Source organism: Pimephales promelas, chromosome 4 (assembly GCF_988280905.1).
Source record: "Pimephales promelas chromosome 4, fPimPro1.hap1.1, whole genome shotgun sequence".
Classification (NCBI taxonomy): domain Eukaryota; kingdom Metazoa; phylum Chordata; class Actinopteri; order Cypriniformes; family Leuciscidae; genus Pimephales; species Pimephales promelas.
This window is the reverse complement of record NC_142772.1, coordinates 44,097,072-44,116,987: the sequence shown is the minus strand read 5'-3', so window position 1 is coordinate 44,116,987 and position 19,916 is coordinate 44,097,072. Positions and strand designations below refer to the sequence as shown.

At 34.9% G+C, this 19,916-nt stretch overlaps 1 protein-coding gene across 3 annotated transcripts in view; it reads right to left on the bottom strand.

The window, feature by feature from the left end:
- The window catches only part of nf2a (NF2, moesin-ezrin-radixin like (MERLIN) tumor suppressor a), a 36,801-nt gene that overhangs the window by 14,237 nt on the left and 2,648 nt on the right, over positions 1 to 19,916 (bottom strand). For all 3 annotated transcript variants that reach the window (XM_039659074.2, XM_039659069.2, XM_039659073.2), the window contains exons 4-13: positions 17,822 to 17,947; positions 16,517 to 16,639; positions 9,502 to 9,585; positions 7,441 to 7,509; positions 6,089 to 6,171; positions 4,183 to 4,258; positions 3,728 to 3,862; positions 3,553 to 3,627; positions 3,106 to 3,219; positions 1,424 to 1,546 (exon numbers count right to left, since the gene is read on the bottom strand). In XM_039659074.2, coding sequence (XP_039515008.2) covers positions 1,424 to 1,546; positions 3,106 to 3,219; positions 3,553 to 3,627; positions 3,728 to 3,862; positions 4,183 to 4,258; positions 6,089 to 6,171; positions 7,441 to 7,509; positions 9,502 to 9,585; positions 16,517 to 16,639; positions 17,822 to 17,947 — 1,008 coding nt within the window. The remainder of the gene's footprint in view (positions 1 to 1,423; positions 1,547 to 3,105; positions 3,220 to 3,552; positions 3,628 to 3,727; positions 3,863 to 4,182; positions 4,259 to 6,088; positions 6,172 to 7,440; positions 7,510 to 9,501; positions 9,586 to 16,516; positions 16,640 to 17,821; positions 17,948 to 19,916) is intronic.

Sequence of the window (19,916 nt, the reverse complement as noted above, 5' to 3'; positions counted from 1 at the left end):
TGTGCACTGAACATTGAGTCTTAAAATGCCATGTGAAAAGATAAAGAAAAATAGCCTTAGAAATATTATTAAATGCAATAATAAATGATAATGTACATATACTTAGGCAGGTTGGGTCCCAAAAAACTAAAGTGAATTCAAATTGAAAATTAAATAAAGTGGCCAAAAAAGTAAACATCTGTAAATGTTCAGACTTATGTTTAGAGTAGGGCTGTGCAAAAATTAATTGCGATTAATCGCATCCAAAATAAAAGTCTGTGTTTACATAATATATTTGTGTGCTTTATATAATTATTTTATATATATAAATACACACACGTGCATGTATAAATTTAAGAAAATGTGTTATTCATATATAAAATATTTATATTTATATAATATAGATTTTGTATTTATATATACAGAATTTAAGCGCAAATAATTCTTAAATATATACATGCATGCATATGTATTTATATATACAAAATAATTATACACAGCACACACAAATATATTATGTAAACACAGACTTTTATTTTGGATGCGATTAATAGCAATTAATTTTTGCACAGCCCTAGTTTAGAGTATCACTTTTAACTGACTGTTAAGATTTTGCTATACATTTTAAAATAATCATTGTCACTTAAATAAAAATACATATTTGCATATTAAATAAAAAATACATATTACATGAGGACAAACCGGCCAGTTCTCCTATGGTTTCAGTTTAGCATTCATCAAGGTGAGACTATTTTCTGTTTTCGATTCTGTGGATATTCTAATTTTACAATTTAAGTATTTATCAAAGTAGGGCTATTTTTCCATTCTGTGTTATTTCATTTAACAGCTTAATCTATCACAAGAGAGGGCTAAGTTATTTTAATTTAACAGCTTATTTATCACAAAGTAGGGCTATTTTTCGATTCTGTGGTTATTTTTACATTTTTACCTTCTCACAAATCTGTCTGTCTGGTTTACTACTCTGAGCAATGTTTAAACTTTGTATTTTGAGCACTTCTTGTGTTGTAATTGCCTCTTCATGATGACTTGTTTGATTTAGTCCTCAGATGTAAGTCGCTTTGGATAAAAGAGTCTGCTAAATGACTAAATATTAATGTATTTACCAATAATACTAATAATAACTATTATTGTTGTAGTATTTACTTGTGATACTTTGGTTAATTATGATCGGTTGATCATTGATAATCAAAATATATCACTACTAAGACAGAAAAAAACACCTGCCACAAATTTTGGGGTGAAAAAGTGACTCACTAAACCAAAACTTCACTATTAAAAATATCACTATTAAAAAAAAAAAACACAAACAGTAGGAGGCTCACGCATGTGGGTATAGTACATGTATAGATACTGAAGTGCTCTAGCAAGCACTGAAATGATTAGGGAAAGTAAATTTAGTGTGGGTGATGTTTTAGTTTCTCACCAGTGCTTCATTGGCCATGTGAGCTTCGTCCTGTAACTGAATCAGTCTCCTTTCCAGTTCATCACGAGCTCTTTCTGCCTCCTCACGCAATTGTTTCTCTCTCTCCAGCCTCTGCCGATCCATCTACAGTACAGAGAGGTGCAAAAAGCTCATCTATATTTCACCAGGGTTGCAGCATTGCTAAATAGGTCTAGTGGATCACAAATTCAACACCTGGTTAAAGGTGCCTGAAGGTGCAATGTACATGGTGAGCATGAAGTTTTAAGATTAACTAGCCAGGGAGGGACGGATTTGGCTGACACTTGCCAAGCTCTCTAAAGCAAGATGATTATAAAAGATTTATACTCATACACTGTTCAACATTTTGGGGTCAGTAACACCGTGCCGTAACGAGAAGTTACGATTAGATTCTGGGGACAACCAATTTGTCTGTCCACACCAGATGTGATGCGACAAAATCCATCATAAATCACAGCCAATCAGAAGAGCATATGGGTGGGCTCTCTCTGTAAATACATAAATGTGAATTATCCATTGTTGCTTATAGCATGGCTATAAAGAGAACACAAAATATTCAAACTTACATTAAACACTTTTAACATTAAAATAAAGCAAGCATGCAACTTTATTTACATAGCACATTTACCAAAAACAGAATTTTCTTTTCTAATTTTCAGAAAAACATATTTTCTACTGTATGTTGTTGTTCTAGCCATGATTTTGCCGAATCAGAAACAGTTTCTAAATAGAATTAAGGAAATTTGAAATAAATTGCTTTTATTCAGCAAGTATGAAATAAATGGATCAAAAGTAAGAGTAGACCTTTACACTTTCTATCTAGAAGTGGTTTCTATCTGTGACGTCAGGCTGGAACAACAGCATAACAAAGTATGCCCATGATAATCTCAGGTACTGTTTGTGTGCCTTCTTTAATCTTAAAAGCATCGAATAAGAGTTTGAATATAATTTTGCGGGACCTTCATAGCCATGCTGAAAGAAAATGCATCACAATTTCCACAAAAAAGATTAACTGTTTCTGAAATTGATAATAAGAAATGTTTCTTGAGCAAATCAGCATATTATAATGATTTCTGAAGGATCATGTGACACCGAAGACTGGAGTAATGATGCTGAAAATACAGCTTTGCAACGCAGAAATAAATTACATTTAAAATATATTCAAATAGAAAAGAGTCATTTTAAAATGTAAAATTGTTGTTTTACTTGTTTTACTGTACTTCTGAGCACATAAATGCAGCCTTGTTGAGCAAAAGAGACTTTACAAAAACAACAAATTCTTTCCAACCCCAAATATTTGAATAGCAGCAATGTAAAAAAGGCCACCATCGAGGCTATGAAAAATGTACATGTATGCTGGTTACTTTAATATAGTGAAAGTCTTTTTCATCTGCAACTAGCTACATTGCTGGAGAAAGAAATATTTAATCGGTGTACACATTCACTCTTTGTACTCTCTTCTTATCTCTATTTTTTTAATATATATTCTCTATTTGTTTTTTAATTTTTATTTCCTTTTAAATTTCTTTTTTTGCTTTTCTCTTTTTATCCTTTAAGACTCAAACTCATTAAAAATCAAAGCCCAGCATAATTGTTTTTTTAGCATAAAAACAATATTCTCTTCGTGTTGCTGTTAATCATGAAATCATTCACTTTTCCCCAACCTGTTTGCGGGCTTTCTCTTCTCTAGCCTGCATCTTCATCTGCTGGACTTCCAACGAATCAACTCTGCGTCTCCTTATGAAGAGATCGTGATTTCCGATGCACAGCTGAAGAATCTTTAAACACACAAAAACTGCCTTATTAAAAGCTTATTATACCCTTTAAAAAAAGGAAAATGTGTCATTCCAGACCTGTAATAAAATTTCAGTCCATGTTTTACAAATACCAAGTCGTCAAGCCATATCAGTTATAAGGTGTAAAGACCATTTAATGATGTTTTATGGTTTTAAATGGTCGGTGTCTTTAACTAACATAGGATTAATGACATAAATGTATTAACCACTCAATCTTTTGCCTTCAAGCTGAGATCTTTAACCACCATGCCACACCACAGTGGATTTGTGAAGATCAAACAACTTATCTCTGCATTCACATCATGAAATACTCACCAGTTTATTGACTTTGAGTTTTGAGGAGTTGAATTTGAAGACATCTGCCCTCTTATCCACGGGCTTAATGGCAAACTGAAGAGACAGTTACAGAAATGAGCGCACAGACAGCATTAAACCACTCTCAGCATAGAGCAGGTTTGGTTAAAGCATGAATTGTTCATAAAATAAGTACCTCTTTGTCGCTGTAGGAGATGTTTCTGATCTCATTCCAAGGAAAAGAAATTTTGGGCGTCAGTCTGTTATCCGGGTCATAAATGTGGAGGCCCAAAGCGTCAACGCCCAGCAATAAGCTGGTACCCTTTTTATTCTAAAAGAGAAGATATTAAAAAGACATACATTTATTTCACCATCATGATCTCACTGCAACAGCTTTTCAAAGTTAAATGGATACCAAAAGTTATATTTCAAACAAAAAGGCAGAAATAATTATTCTACTGAAAGTTTCAAGCAGGGTAGACACCAAAGAAAGTGGGAGATGATGCAAGTTAAAGGTGATTAGGTCAACAATAATAAAAGGTTGGTTTATAACAAACAATAACAAAAGTGTGTGGATGTAAAGGCTTTAGCCATCGGAAATCCACTCAGATTGTTACTGCCGTGCCGTACAGCGGCGAAGGCATTTCTTACCCTAATGGAAAAGTAATTGACCCCATACATCTCCAGATCCTGAGCTATTTTTAAATACTCCATCTCGGCTTCATCTCTGCAGCACACAATAACAAACAAAAACGTGGGAGGGAGAGAGAAAGAAAAGGAGAAAGGGAGAGAATAAATTAGACAAAATAAATTTTCCACCGCAGGGCTTTAATGAGACTCAACTAACTTGGAGTGCAGAAACTAGAGGTCACGCAGTTTGTCTTACAGTAACTGATAATGACAATAAACACAAACACACACACCATAAACCCACCAATTAAATATCATACTAAACATCACTCTAAAAATCAGATTTTTTAGTACTAAAAGTAACTAGATGTGCGAGTCTGCAGGGAACATGCCTCATCAAACTGCACTTACCGAGAGCAAGAAGCACAGAACAAGTGAGGAGCCTTTCGCATAGAATGGGTTCGTGCGTTTAAACACAGCCAGACGTAGTGCAACCGAACGCAAGGGTCTCAAAATTATCTACTTTTAAGCTTGTTTTTAAGATGGCCATCTTAAAAGGGTTAGTTCACCTAAAAATGTAAAAATTCTCGTCAATTACTCACCCCTCATTTCGACCTTTGAAACAAAAGATCTTTTTGATGAAATCGGAGAGATTTTATAAATGATAAAATAAAGACATTTCTCTGCCAAAATGCGCAAGATGTAAACAACACTGGTCCAGAAACACTTCCTGTTTCAGTTTGTAACTGTTTTCTTTATTTCACAAGTAAGGAAAAAATCTTAAAGATGTTTGTTTAACTTTTTGATTTCAGTTTTATATGTTCTTTTGGTTGTATTTTGTCCCAGCTTTTATGCAGTGTTAAAAAACCTAAACAGGAAGTGCTTCTGGGCCAGTTTTGTTGACATCTTGCAAAATGGTCTATAAGAGGTTGTCAAGGTGTTGCTAAGATAGTTGCTAGGATAGTTCTGGGTTTTTGTGTCCTCTTTTTAATCTTATCATGTGAAAAAGTTAGCCACTCATAAGGGAGATCATTTACATATTGTATATTATTTACATATTTACATTATAATCAGTCCTAATGATAAAATAACAAAATGTCTCAGAGGTCTGAAATTGACACATGAAACTATAACAAAAAACGCGGTGGTGATGGCTCAGTGGATAAGACATGCCTTTGGTGTGAGATACCCGGGTTCGAATCCACTGTGAGACACCAATGTGTCCCTGAGCAAGACACTTAACCCCTAGTTGCTCCAGAGGCGTGCGACCACTGAATTTTAAGTCGATTTGGACAAAAACATCAGCTAAATGAATAAAATGAAAATGTAAATATAACAACTGTTTTGCTACAAGAAACCCTGACTAACATTGGACTTTAGGGGGAAAAATAAAAAGCTATAAAAGTCCAATTAAGCTGGGTGTATGTGTGAATGAGAGAGATAAAACGAAAAGCGCAGAATGTGTATTTGTTGTGAGCGTGTTACGAATGGAGTGCTATGCAATTATAAGGTCAATAAGAAAGTGCCCTACATGCATCTGAAGCAACACAGGAAGTCGGTTTGGTCATCAAGTAGACCAATTAGGGCTTAATTTTCATTTATTTTTGCAGAGCAAGGCTATGTCCCGTTCTGCAAGAAGCAGGCCAGTTTTTCATCTTTTGAGAGTCTTGACATCCCAAAGTGCACATCACACAGAGTAAAGCCAAACGTGTGACGATGTGCGTTTTATAGTATCGTAAAGCCAGACTGTTGGCTATGTCTGGAACATTGCAAAGAACAGTTGTCTGACCACCATGCAACCAACACAATTTGCTTGTTGCACTTGAAAACCGCCATTTTGAAAGGGCTTTTCTGTGTAAACTGCATCAAGTGAACATGAAAAGCACGTGGGCAAGCTGTGCACGACTGAGAGTATGGTGTACAATACCTGGTTCTGCCCCTGTGCTCAGCGTAGCAGACCATGATTCTCTCCTCCCACATCTCTGCAGTCATCTGGTACAGATTAATAACCTGCGGAAGAGAAAGACACACAAAGATCAGTCATCAACTTGAACTAAGACTTAAACTCTCTCATAATGGGATTTTCACAACAGAGCTCAGACTCTGTTTGACATCAGTATTCATTTTGTTTGTTGGAATGAAAGCAGATTTCCACTTGAAAAGAGGGAAGTAAACATTTATTGACGACATACACTACCATTTAAAAGTTTGGGCAGGGTAAGATTTTAGTTTTTTGGAGGAAAATGTATCTAAAGTGACAGTAAATGTGTATAATACACGAATACACAATACCCCCACTAATTAGAGAGTCCACATCCTATTACTCATTTAAGATTAATGTTAAGAAATGGCTTATTGAAAATCAACACTGTCAACATTGATGCGGGTCCAATTCACCAACAATAATTGTATCGTCTATTAACATCTAATTTTTATTTTATATCTCATGTTTATTTGATTATTTGTGATTTTAACACAGTCTAATCTTTTTACTTTTTGTTTATTGTATATAGAACTGTATTGCATTGTTATGATTTATTATTTTAGGATGCCTAGTAACATCTGGCAAGGGGACTGCCGATGAAAACTAGCCTGTGGCTAACTCGGGTGCACTTACGTTTGTTTTGAATGTTGATTAGTGTACATTGTCCCTTTTCAAATAAACAAAAAAAAAAATAATAATAATGTTACAAAAAAATTCTATTTCAAATGAATTCTCTTTCTGTTCTTCATTTTCTATTCATCAAAGAAAACTGAAAAAAAATTATTACGGTTTCCATGGAAATATTAAGCTTGATAATAATTGGGCATCAAGACCTGCAGTGTAAACAAGGCCTAAAACTAAAGTTTTTCTCCCACTGAGTCATTGGTAAAAGGCTGCTACTAGTATTTATGGTGGAAATGTGTATTTCACGAATATAGCACATTTATGTGCCAAACAACACGGTGTGGAAAATAAAGCATAGAAAAACAGTGTAAAGCTAAAAGAGTGTAAAAAGAGTTAACAGAGCCAAACACAATGGCTAATAGAGCTGAAGGACATTTTCTAATTAAGTGTGACTATTTAAATCCTTCAGACGATTCTGAATGCCAGTGGAGTAAACAAACGCTTTCTCTCAGTACTTACTGACATGTGAGTGGATGCTTCCAGCTGAGAGCTTTCACTACATCTAAAGCCCTACGGGAAGCCCGCTGAAGCCTTACAGGCTCGTTACGAGCTCTGCGAACATAATCAGCATAATTAGCATGGAGTGACGCCCATCTCAACATCACACTCACTCTCTTTGGTAGCAGCTCCTCTTGGGACAGGAAGCCCGGCTTGTGGACATTAGGGTCGTAATCACCGTACTGCAGAAACAAGATGCCAAATCAAAATAAGCTCAATTATGAATATTGAGAAGAGGAAAAACATGAACTCATGCAGTCACAAAATTACATCCACCTGCTCTCACTTTTCAAGTGAATTGAGTAATATGTAGTTGCCTAAAACACCAAAGTACTTTCAAATCAAAATAAGATGAAATTCAGCTCTGAATTTTATGAGGAATTATGGGTCTGTATAGAGGTACTGCTGAGAGAGAAAGAAAATTGCACATTTTACACAGATGTTTCAACTGCATTGACTAGTGGACTTAAATGACGACAAATATTTTCAGGTTATTTAAAAAAAAAAAAAATTATCATCACACTACCAAATAAAGTTTGGGGTCAGAAGGTTTCTCTTATGCTCACCAAGCCTGAATTTATTTGATCATTCAGTAAAAACTAAAATATTGTGAAATATTACAATTTAAAATAACATATTGTATTCATATTGGTTTACTATAATCAATATTTTTGTGGAAATGCAGTATCGACTGCTACTATGGTCATACTTTCTGGTTCTGGTAAGAACTTGAGCTGCTGGGTTTTGGACAAGATGTAGTTTGTTTATTAAGCGTGCAGGGCACCACCCCATCATAGCATTACAATAATATAGCCTTGATGTCATGAACTGACTGTTCCGGATTTGTCATTGAGAGCATATGACGTAATTTAGATTTATTTTTGAGATGGAAAAATGAGGTTTTACATATACTAGACAAGTGACTTTCAATAACCGACGACGAAGACTCGACAGAGCAGCCATCAAGTGTTAGACAGTATTCTAGGCTGTTACTGAGGAAGTTTTTTGTCCAATATTTAGAATCTCTGTTTTTTCAGAATTAAGTAGTAAGAAATTACTAGTCATCCAGTTTTTTACGTCAGCTATGCATTCCGTTAATTTTGTGAATTGGTAAGTTTGTCAGAGCATGAAGAAATATAGAGCTGAGTATCGTCAGCATAACACGCCATGCTTCCTAATGATATCTCCTAAGGGTAGCATATAGAGTGAACAGCAACGGTCCTAGTACTGAGCCTTGTGGTACGCCATACTGAACTTTTGATCAATAAGACATCTCTTCATTTGTCTTGAAGTCTTAACTCTCACTGTCCGCAAACTTTTGAATGATAGTATACTATCTAATTTGATTATTATTTTCTTTTATTCAAAACTTGGACTCAAACCAAAATATCTGGGATGCGTTTCCCAAAAGCATCATAAGCCTAAGTTGATCGGGGAGACCATTAGTGGTAATTGTTCTACGATCAACTTAATCTTACGATGCTTTTGGGGAATGCGGCCCTGATTAATTGATTGATCTGGAATAAATGCTAAAACAGATTACGTAACATCAGTTGAGTTAAAAACCCAATAAAACTAATATAATAAAACAGATTAAATAATGTTACATTGTTCTGTTTAAAAAAAAAAAAACAATATCATCAAATAAAATAAAAAACAAATAAGTTTTCCACAAATCACATACATGACAAACTTCAAATAAAAACGGGCACATTTCTGAGTTTGCAGCAGTGTAAAAAGTTTTGAAAAACCATCAAAGACATAAGCACACCAACACAAGGACTAAAAAAAAACAGCTAAACCATTTGAGGCTTAACAAAGCAAACAAAAGCTTTAGTAAATTCCCGTCCAGTTTTTAGAGCCATCTAGCGTTCCCTCTATGTCTGACATGAGTCAGAGAGAAACAAAGTGTGCTTTCTAAATTGGCACAAGGTGAGCGGTGTGCAGTTAGCCGAGGCTTTTGGATAAATCACATGCTCTTGTTGCCCCTGAGCTGTCAATCAAACTGACACCTGCTTAATAAAACGCACTTCTTTCTGTGGGAAGTGTAATGGGATAGATGCCGACCTTGAAGGGACGTCCACAGGAGGTTACGGTTAAGCTCTGACACCTTTCTGCGTGTCTATCAAAGAAAGAAAGTTTAAAAAAAAAATTGTGTTAGAAAGAGCACTGACCTTAGCGTGGACGGCATAAGAGGCTAACAGCACCGAAGCCTCGGGAGGACAGTATATCTCCTCTTCTAAGATGTTCTTCTTTACCTGCAGGATGAATACCATTTGATTATTATTTATCTATACATTTTGGGAAATTTGTTACCAAAGAACTTCACGCAATCCCATCATGATATGGTGACAATCAACCTAGAACCACTTAACGTTAAGGATCTTGCTAAAGGGCACGACAGAGGTTTTTCAAGGATCATCCCTTTGTAGTTTTTGCCCAGACCTTTCACTTATAATGCTACTGCTAGCATGTATTATAGAACAACATTAGAGACAAAGTATCTTTTGCAAAAAAGGACCCCTATTCAGTTGTAATCAAAATTATTTAACCACCACTGCAAACCATGAATATTGGCAAAATAAAAACTTAACTGTTTGCAATGAACAAATCAAACATCCGTAATTGAAATAGCTCAACAAATGTTTCAAGTGATTTCCCCAAATTCAACTAAAAATGCAACTTTTAATGACTTCCAGTCTCAAAATTATTCAATACCTCTGAATAGAATCGCTTAACAGATCAACGCAGATCATGCAAAAAAGGTGTTGTCACAAGCACACCTGATGCAACTAATCAAGGGCTTCATTAGTTGCACTAGGTTTGCTTGAGCTAGAACACATGAAATGTGAATCAGGTATGTTGAGCGTCACGTTGCATGTTAGAAATATGGCTAAATCAAAAGAATGGTCCAACAATTTAAGAGAAGAAATCATCACCCTTCACAAACTAGGAACATGAAGTCTATGCTCTTCAACATTACATTTATTTGATAAAAAATACAGTAAACAACAGTAATATTGATAAATATTGTGAAAAATGTGAAACGGTTTTCTGTTTTAATATATTTAAAATGTAATTTATTCCTGTGATGCAAAGCTGAATTTTCAGCATCATTACTGAAGTCTTCACTCTTCAGTGTCACATGATCCTTCAGAAATCACTCTAATATGCTGATTTAGTACTCAATGAACATTTCCTATTACTATATAAATGCTGAAAACCTTATATTTTTGTGGAAATTGTGATGCACATGTTAAGGACTCTTTGATGAATGGAAAGTTCAAAAGAACAGCATTTATTTGAAACAGAAATCTTTTGTAATATTAAACATATCTTTTTATGGTCACATTGAACAATTGAATCCTTGCTGAATAAACTTGTTTTTAATTCAAAAACTAAAGACACAAAATAAATAGTATGTTGAATACAGCAAAGTATGGTGGTGGATTTTCAAAATATGCATTCAAGTAAAAAAGTTCATTTTAATTTAAAATAATACTAAGCAACTTTTAAAGTAAATAATTTAAGCTAGATGCTAATTATTACATGGAAATAGAAACAACATGAGATAAAGTGGTCTGAGTATACATCTATCTACTTAAAGTAACTACAAACTGTGACCAAACCACAATGTCAGAAACAGTAGATCCCCAAATAGTTAAACTTCCATAGTCAAAGTCTAGAGAACTTTAATGCTTTATAGAAAACTTGATATTTTGGCAGGTACTTTCTGAATGCACTGAACAAACAAGACTGTTTTTCAGCTATCCTTTCAACTATCCATTAGTAAGCCGGCAGAGGTTGTCTCCTTCAGGCTCTATGGACTGCAAAGCCCAGATGTCATTTAAAGCTGAAAATACAAAGCAAAAGCAGAATATTTCAGGGTCAGCTTTAAAAACTCTAGGAGTAGCCGATGCCTCACAGGTTACACAATACCTGCCACAGGGCTGCTAAGTTGAATTCCAAGTGGGGTTGTAGGGAGAAAAATACTCTCCACCTCATACGTCATGCCATGGACCGCTGGCTGAACGTCTGATTCACATGGCACACAAAATTGTAAACACTTCAGAAGGTTCAAGTTGAATTCTACAGGATTTCTGAGAGATGTTTATCAATATGTCTTGTTCCTTATCCGTCCGTCTGGTAACAAATATGCTGTGACGCCAAAACCCCTCATGGAAGAAGAAAGCCGTCGTGTTTACAACTGTAAGCACTTATCGGGATCAGCTAAATGCTGGATTTTCAAAAGTATGTGAAGTTTGCGGCTCCATACTTGCCAACGTTCTTCAATAGATCATTTATTTGATGCATGCCGGTATGAGACACCAATTTTTTAATTTTTTTATCCCCTAAACATGATGTGAAAAAAAAAACTGTGATTGGTAGCTTTACATATCAGTCAGATGTCCTCTTAGGGGATCCTTGACCAATGAAAGCTGTGATTGAGAGAGTCCAGACCTTCTGCCGTCAGTCTAGTCCTAGATCAGACTCCTAATTCTGGTCATAATTTGAGTATCCATAATTTAGACTGAATGAATAAATGAGATCTATCAGAGTTCCAATTCCAAAAAAATAAAGTTCAAGATTTCAGTAATAGGTTTAGTCTGCTCTGAATCTTTCAAATTAAATAAATAAAACTAAATACTGAAACATTAAAATAAATACATTTGAAAAATTAATATTTTGCCAATTAGAAACCAAAAAAATACAATATATTAAATAGAATAAGTATTTAATACTGTAAGTACATGCTGAACTAATTAAAAAAAAAAAAGCTGTGGAAAAGAAAAGAAAAAGTTTCAATGCGACTAATTGATAGAATACTGAATGAATCAAAGAATCAAATTAATTCCTCACTTCATGCTTCATCAAAAGAGAAAATTAATAAGGAATGAGGAATAGACCTCAGACATTTCGAACAAAACAGGTCGGTAACAACAAAAGGTTGTTTATGTACACAGTTCATAAATGCATAAATGTGTGTTCACACTAAAAGGTTAGCATTTAATTTTCAACAATGAACCAGTGCCAAATTCCAAGTAAAATACTGCAAAATGGGAGATGGCTGATCACTGTGCCGACCATTAGCTGCTTGGCAAAATGAAGAATGATCTCATTTAATCATAACAAGAAAACAGATGCCAAAAAACTAAGTTTAACAACAGGGCCACAATTAGCACAAGGTCGAACTCATTAAAAACCAACAAAACAACCAAATGCCAATCTATAAACGAACAGTTTGCTCAAAAACTGTCATTATTTACAGCCTGTATGACGATCATTACAAAAATATCCTGGTCGCTGTTTTGTGGCTGGAAAGTATGCAAAATTGTCATAACAGGGATCCGAACAACTCGCACGCTTTATTATGTCTTATAGTGAGGAGGAACACTTTAAAAGTGAATCTTTATTAGAAACACTTTAATATAAGGTTTCATTTTTTAACAAGAACTAATAATGAACTGCACAGTCTGCACTTTTACAGAATTTAATTAATTAATGCATTAAATGTTAATTTCAACATTTACTAATACATCAAAAGGTGTATTTGTTAACATTAGTTAATGCACTGAAAACTAACATTAACAAACAATGACCAGCTGGATGTGTTACCATATTATTCACTACTTATTACTTAAAGCCAATTTTTTTTTTTAAAGAAATGTATACTTTAATCAATTGAATGCATCCTTGCTGAATAAGTGACGGTTTATAATGTTACAAAAGGTTTACAATTCAAATAAATGCTGTTCTATGCCTCAAAAAATCCTGAAATAAAACGTACAACAGTTTCAACAAAAATAATTAAAGAAGCAGACCGTAGCTTTTTGGGCTAAAAATTATTTCCAGAAATCCAGAAAGATTCAAACGACATCACCAGTGACAACAGATTCACCCGTTGTAAAATGCAAAAGCCTTTGTTCGGACTTTGGAGTGGCTGCAGAAAAAAAGAGACTGCAACCGATCCCATGCGAAAACAAGAATACTTATTGCAAGGACATTACATGCAGTCACGCAATCAAATTGTTAATGTTAATAGAATAAAGTATAATTTGCACGGTTCTGCGTGATATGATAAGCGATTGTTAGATTTAATCAGCGTGATTTACTGCAATGCAACAAGAACAAAAGTGGATGTTACTTACTTGTTCAGATGACATTTTCCGGTGAAAATTATTATGTTGGTCATAAATATAAAAAATAATAATCTGTGATTCTGAATGCCAGTATCCACACCGGCACAGTGACTGACAGCCTCACACTCCCCTCAAACATTGTGTTCATCCGCGCTGTGCCGTGCCGAGGCACAACTCACGTAATGTTGATATACCGCGAATAACTGCAATTGCAGCTTTCGAACAGAGATGGCGACTGCAGACTGCAGTTTTAAGTAATAGTACAATTGTTTTCAACATTGATAATAATAAAAGGTTTCTAGAGCTTCAAATTCAGTATATTACAATGAGTTCTGAAAATTGACATTGAAGATTGGAGTAATTTTCATTTTAAAATATATTTAAATAGCTATTTTAATTGTAATAATATTTTCACAACATAACTGTTTTTACAGCATTTTTGATCAAATAAATCCAGCTTTTGTGAACATGATGAGAGACTTCTTTCAAAAACCAAAAAGATCTTCTATTAGTAAGATTGTAATAACATTCTATAATATGATATACAGTACTATTCTTGTCATTTTGTAGTTTGACAGCCATTCACCTTTGTTATATTGAAAATAGTAGCAAGGAATTTCTTCAAAAATTCTTCCTTTGTGTTCCACAGAATCAAAAAAGCAATATCGGCGTGGAACGACAAGGGCACAATAAATAATGACAGAATATTATTTTTTCAGGTGAACTATCCCTTTAAGACTTACTTCCAAAACAATTATTCATGCTCTTTTATCTGACTATCAGTCTGAAAACAGTCACAAAAGTAGCATGCAACATGTCAGTGACTGGTCAAAAAGGTTCTGGGTATTATGGTCGTCTTTACAAATGTGACAGCACTTTAAGAGCGCAGGCTGGGAAGGGTGGCCGTTCCTGATAAGAGCCCATCCAGGCGAGCGCTTTTCAACAGGATCTGCACATCCAAACACGCGGCTCTATCCCAGCCTACATATGAGCAGAGGCTAAAAGAGAACAGACTCACCGTACTCCAATCTCTTCCCAGAATTCATTAGCATCTTTTGAGAATTCATTACATTGGTTTTCAGAGTGCATTGCCATCCTGAAGCGGTGCAGCTCAACCTCCCATTATGTGTGAAGATAAGCTACTTAAGTTTTCTCAGAATGTTCATATCTTCTCCCTGTGCCCTTTGCTATGCATTAAATCCACTGGATTGATACAAGCACCGTAAATTGAAGGGCAAATTGCCACAACTTAACATTCGATCACAAGTCGCAACACTGTTGGTAAAAATGAATGCAGTTTTTATGCATGCAAAACAGGTGCTTATTTACCTCCCATGCTGAGCAACCAACCTGCTCAATAAAAATGATTGATAATGTGCTCATAATTGAAGAGTTATTGCTTAATGTTTTCTGATCGCTGAGAAGGAATCTTGGCAGGAAGCCGTATTATGGTGGGAGGTGTTCCCCTGGGCTTATGGAATCAGAGACAGGGGCCCTGATGTGGAGCACACCGATTCCACATGACTGAACACAATCACACCAAACAATGAAAGAGCGCACTGAACCTGCAGACAGCAGCCCACAAGCCTCTCTCTCAGAGAACTGTATGAGAAACCCAATACAGGAGCTCATTTCTGCAGCCAAGCCTATTGAAATGAAAAGGCTTCTGAGTGCGGTTCAATAACACGTCATTACCTGCTGTTGTGTACAAACTATACTTGCAGTCCAGCTAGATTACTTATGAGTCCTTCCCGAAAACGTGGAGCATTTTTTGTGATTGTTGCGAACAAAAATCCTTGATTTATGTGGCCGGTTTTCTTTAAAAATGCGATGGAATATGCAAGATATTTATGCAATTTTATGCGATGAATTTGCAAAAACTGCAGTTTGATGAAAAACAAAAACAGTGATTCTCCCAACACCCTGTTCTCACTAGGCTACTACCTTAATGTAAAGAGTCATCTCTTATTACTTCCTATGATAAGCAAGCATACTACGGTACATCACAGAAAGTGGGAATATTTAAGTTCTCGTCTTGTTTTATTTCAGACCGTAATAAAAATATCAAACTTAAAAACATTGATGAGTCAAACAAGTTCTGTAACTTTACAAAAGGAATAGGCCTATGCTACAACTTCTGTAAAAATGAATAAATAAAATAAAGTGTGCTTCTGTTTTACAGATTTTCGATGATGTTCACGTCTTGTAATAATTACGTCACTTCATAACGTTCCCATCACAACAGGGGGAAATGGCTGCTCTAGGCTGCTCGCAAACACAACATTTTTCAACTTTCTGCTAAGATACGTGACTTTTTTTGCAACGAAAATGCAAGGATTATCAGTCCCTCCAGGATTTCACGATTTTTTTTTTTTTGTGATTTTTGAGATCAAAATGATTTTGTGGTGGTAATTTCCAAAAATTAGTGAAAAAATTTGCGATTTATATATAACATTTACCATAATAGTATGAAATCATGAAAGCACCACATAAATATGTGGATTTTGGCTGATTATGCACTAAATCATGCGATCGCATAATCGTGTTTTTCTGGAGGGGCGGACTTATGCACAACACTATGCAGAAATCAAATTAACAATAAATCAATTTTCTGCTCTTGCGTGTGAAGCATGAAGGTTCGGAGTTATGGCCCGTTCACACCAAGAACGATAACTACAACGATAAAGATATAGTAATAAAAGAATAGCACAGAAGAGTCCACACCAAAAACTATAAAGATAACAGAGAAAAAATATATTTTGGAATCGCTTTCAGAACGTCTTTTTTGACAGCCAATCAAAATCCATCCTGCTTTAAAGAGCTTGAGCATTTAACAGAACAGACGACAAAACTGCAGTGTGCTTAGAATAACAGTACTATATTGTCCACTGATTTGAACGCTAATATAGTTTTAGATTTTGGCTTTATCATTTTTCTGTCATATGCTGTCCTTTCTCTATCCTCCTATCAATAAAAGTGGCAAAATGCCAAAAAAATCAAATTAATTTGATCTGTATTCTAGCTAAACCCATCTGAGCCAATGACTCACCTGCAGGAAGAAGAGGTGTTGCGTCATATCTTGCAGCAGCTCTTCCTCAGCGTTCTCCGGGTAAAACTTGGCCAGGAAATGAAACACTATAGGCTCCTCTTTGGGCATATCATGATCCAAAACCTATAACACAGATAAGTCATGACCAATATTCTGATGTGCAATGCATACTTCCACTGCCAATAGTAACATGAGTTTGGACTTCATGATACAAATGACAATGCCATGTCCTTTTTTTAAATTTTTTTAATAGAATTTTTATATAATACAAATATAACAAAACAACAACCACGCCCAAAAAATAATAATAAAAGAATAAATAATAATAATAATAAAATAAATAAAAAAAATAAAAACTCATATAAAACAGGACCGTACCATAATAAGGCAGATTTGTGTAATAAAATAAAATAAATAGCAACAACATTAGATAATGTATAACATGCATAAAATAACAATTACAAAAGATAAAGAGAATGACAAAAATAAGGTTAAAAGTCCAGAAAGTTACAATGTTCCTTGTAATAAAATAGGGCGAAGAGAAGGTTGTCATGTCTTTTTTGGACATGACCCGAAGTAGTACTACAGTATTCTTTGAAGTACTGTGAAAAGACCATGGCACATGAATATATCAAGTCTTTAGTATTATCATATACCATCTAAAATCCTCACTGTGCCATTATAATGCCATAGTACTTGTTTTGTGTTGGGATGGTTTTCATGAAAGTTTGTTTTAATGTACACTACAGTTCAAAAGTTTGGGGTCGTTAAGATTTTTTAGTGTGTCTTACGCTCACCAAGTAATTTATTTGATCAAAAATACTGTAAAAACGAATATATAAAAAAAAATTAAATAAATGTATTCCCGTGATGGCAAAGCATAATTTCCCCAGTCTTCAGCCACATGATTCTTCAGAAATCATTCTAATATGCTGATTTGCTGCTCAAGAAACATCTCTCATTATTATCAATGTTGAAAACAGTTGTTCTGCTCAATATTAATACGTAACTTGTGATACGCGTTTTTTTCTTCTCCTTCAAGTTTCTCTGATGAACAGAAAGTTGAAAAGAACAGCATTTAAAATAGAAATGTTGTAACAAAGTAAAAGTCTTTATGATCTCACTGAACTTTTGAACTGTAGTGTATCTCATTACTCAGTCAGTACAATTCATAACTGTCAAAAATACTTTTAAAAGCCTAAATTAAGTAAATCAGAATACCATGATCTACAACAAAAGAACAGCATTTATCCGACGACTGTCGCTTTTTGAAAGAAAGTTGAAAGTTCAACAGGAGTGTTTTACCTTCTTGTCCATTTTCAGCCACGCCACAGTGTCTTTGACGTCATACCGCAGACCAAAAAACCATGTCTCCCTGAGTCCCAGTGTCCGGCACACAAGTTCAAACAGATCCTTTCCTTTCCACTTCAGCTGTCCAAACAAGATTACAAAAAAGGGTTAGTAAGAAGTGCATGTTAAACTACAGGCTGATTTTAAAGACCCATTCCTGTGTCATAATTCTTGTTATGTTGAAACAAGTAGTTGAGCTGGGACATATACAGACATTGAACACAATTTAATCCCAAATTTAACATTTCTTCAGACTAATGAAATTCAGACTGACCACAAATCTGAACAGCTCCAGTATAATGAACAATGACATTCCCTGAATAACCCAATTTCCACAAACCATGTGGACACAAGGCAGAGCAATGTGTCTGTGCATCATTACAAAGTCTCTGCTGTCAGCAAGACCATTCACTCGTTTTTGGACATATCAGTTAATCTTTTATCAGGACTACTGTCAGGGGGGCAGAAAAAAGACCATATTCAATAGGTGAAGAACTAAAGATGCATATCAGTTGTTTATTTTTCATTAAAATGACGAATTGTTGCACACAGTGTACTTGCATGGAATCAATGAAGGAACATCAAAACATTCATTATTACTACCAAAAGTACCTGCACAAGGCTGCATGTTTATCATTCATGTTATTGGTTAGATGGATTGGACAGAGAAAAGAAATTGACATTGGAAATAGCGGTCCATTTAATAAATTTGGAAATCAGAATGCAATCTGCAGGAGTATATTAGCAGAATAAAAATTCAAGAACTCATCTTGTGAAAATAATTCTCTTGTGCTCGATGTTAGTGCTTTGTGAACAATACACTTGCCACCTTGACTGATAAAAGTTAGAGGACAGAAACTTGCTGTTATAAGTAGACAACTTCCACAGTCTTGCAAACATCATCAACACTGGAAACTGCATTAGCATAACAGGGACAGGTGCTTTTCAAGATGCGGTTTCATCTTGCCTAATGTTTATGTATGAGAACATATGACAATATGCTGCCCCCAAGAGTCCAAGCAATTAAATATGCTGATGCTTCTCCTCTAGGAAGCTGACGGGCTGCCTTCAAGGATGACCGTCAGCTGGTGCAAACATACACAGAGAAATGAGAAATGTCCTAAATATTCAGCAGAGAAGCTATGTGGCTTTTAAGAGTGAAAAAAGTACTGAAAACTTGACAGCGTAACAGCACAAGAAACAAAAGCAGTAACCGCAAAGTCGAATTCTGTCTTTATCCAATATTGAGCCCCATGCTATTACCTCAAATCAGATTTTATTGACTGAACTACACTCATAACTGACCATCTTGTTATACGACACAAGATTAGATGACATCAGCACATGTAAATATCAGTCCAGATGGATTAAAATAAACATTAGCCTAGAGCACAAATAAAAATAAGGATGAAGTGTTTAGTATTTCGAATAGAAAATATGTAGGCATTCTGTACTTCTAATAAGTTGCATGAAAATTATTTCAGGTGGCAATCTGTAAACTTCATTTACACTTTAATAGCATGCTAAGAAAACATTTAGCTAAAAAAATAAAGTAAAACTGACTTTTTTTTGTTTTGTTTCAGGATTTTGGCTATGTTATTTCTAACTGTTTGGGGACCTTTATCTGTCATTGTGAAATAACATCCATTAATATACACAAAGGTCCTAAAAAATCATAAATTGTGGTTTAGCAAACCCTGTAGATGACTTCAGTGCTGAGCTATTATCAGCTCTGAATGATAAGAAATAAAATCTCAATCTCTGTGAGGAGAGAACGGAAGACTAAAAGAGAAATGGATTTTGTTTTCTAAATCCATGCTGCCACCAAGTGGCGTTGTTTATGAAATACAAAGATGCACCAAACTAGAATCTTAATAAATATTCTGGGTTAAATAGCACTGAATTTGCTCTAAATGATGAGGTTTACCACAGAAAACAATTAAAATTCACCCCTTAGTTTATAAAAACACATCTTCAGTAATTATTATAATGGAAGTCTATGGAGCTAAACAGTTTTTGATCTAATATTTAACATCATGATGTAGTAAAA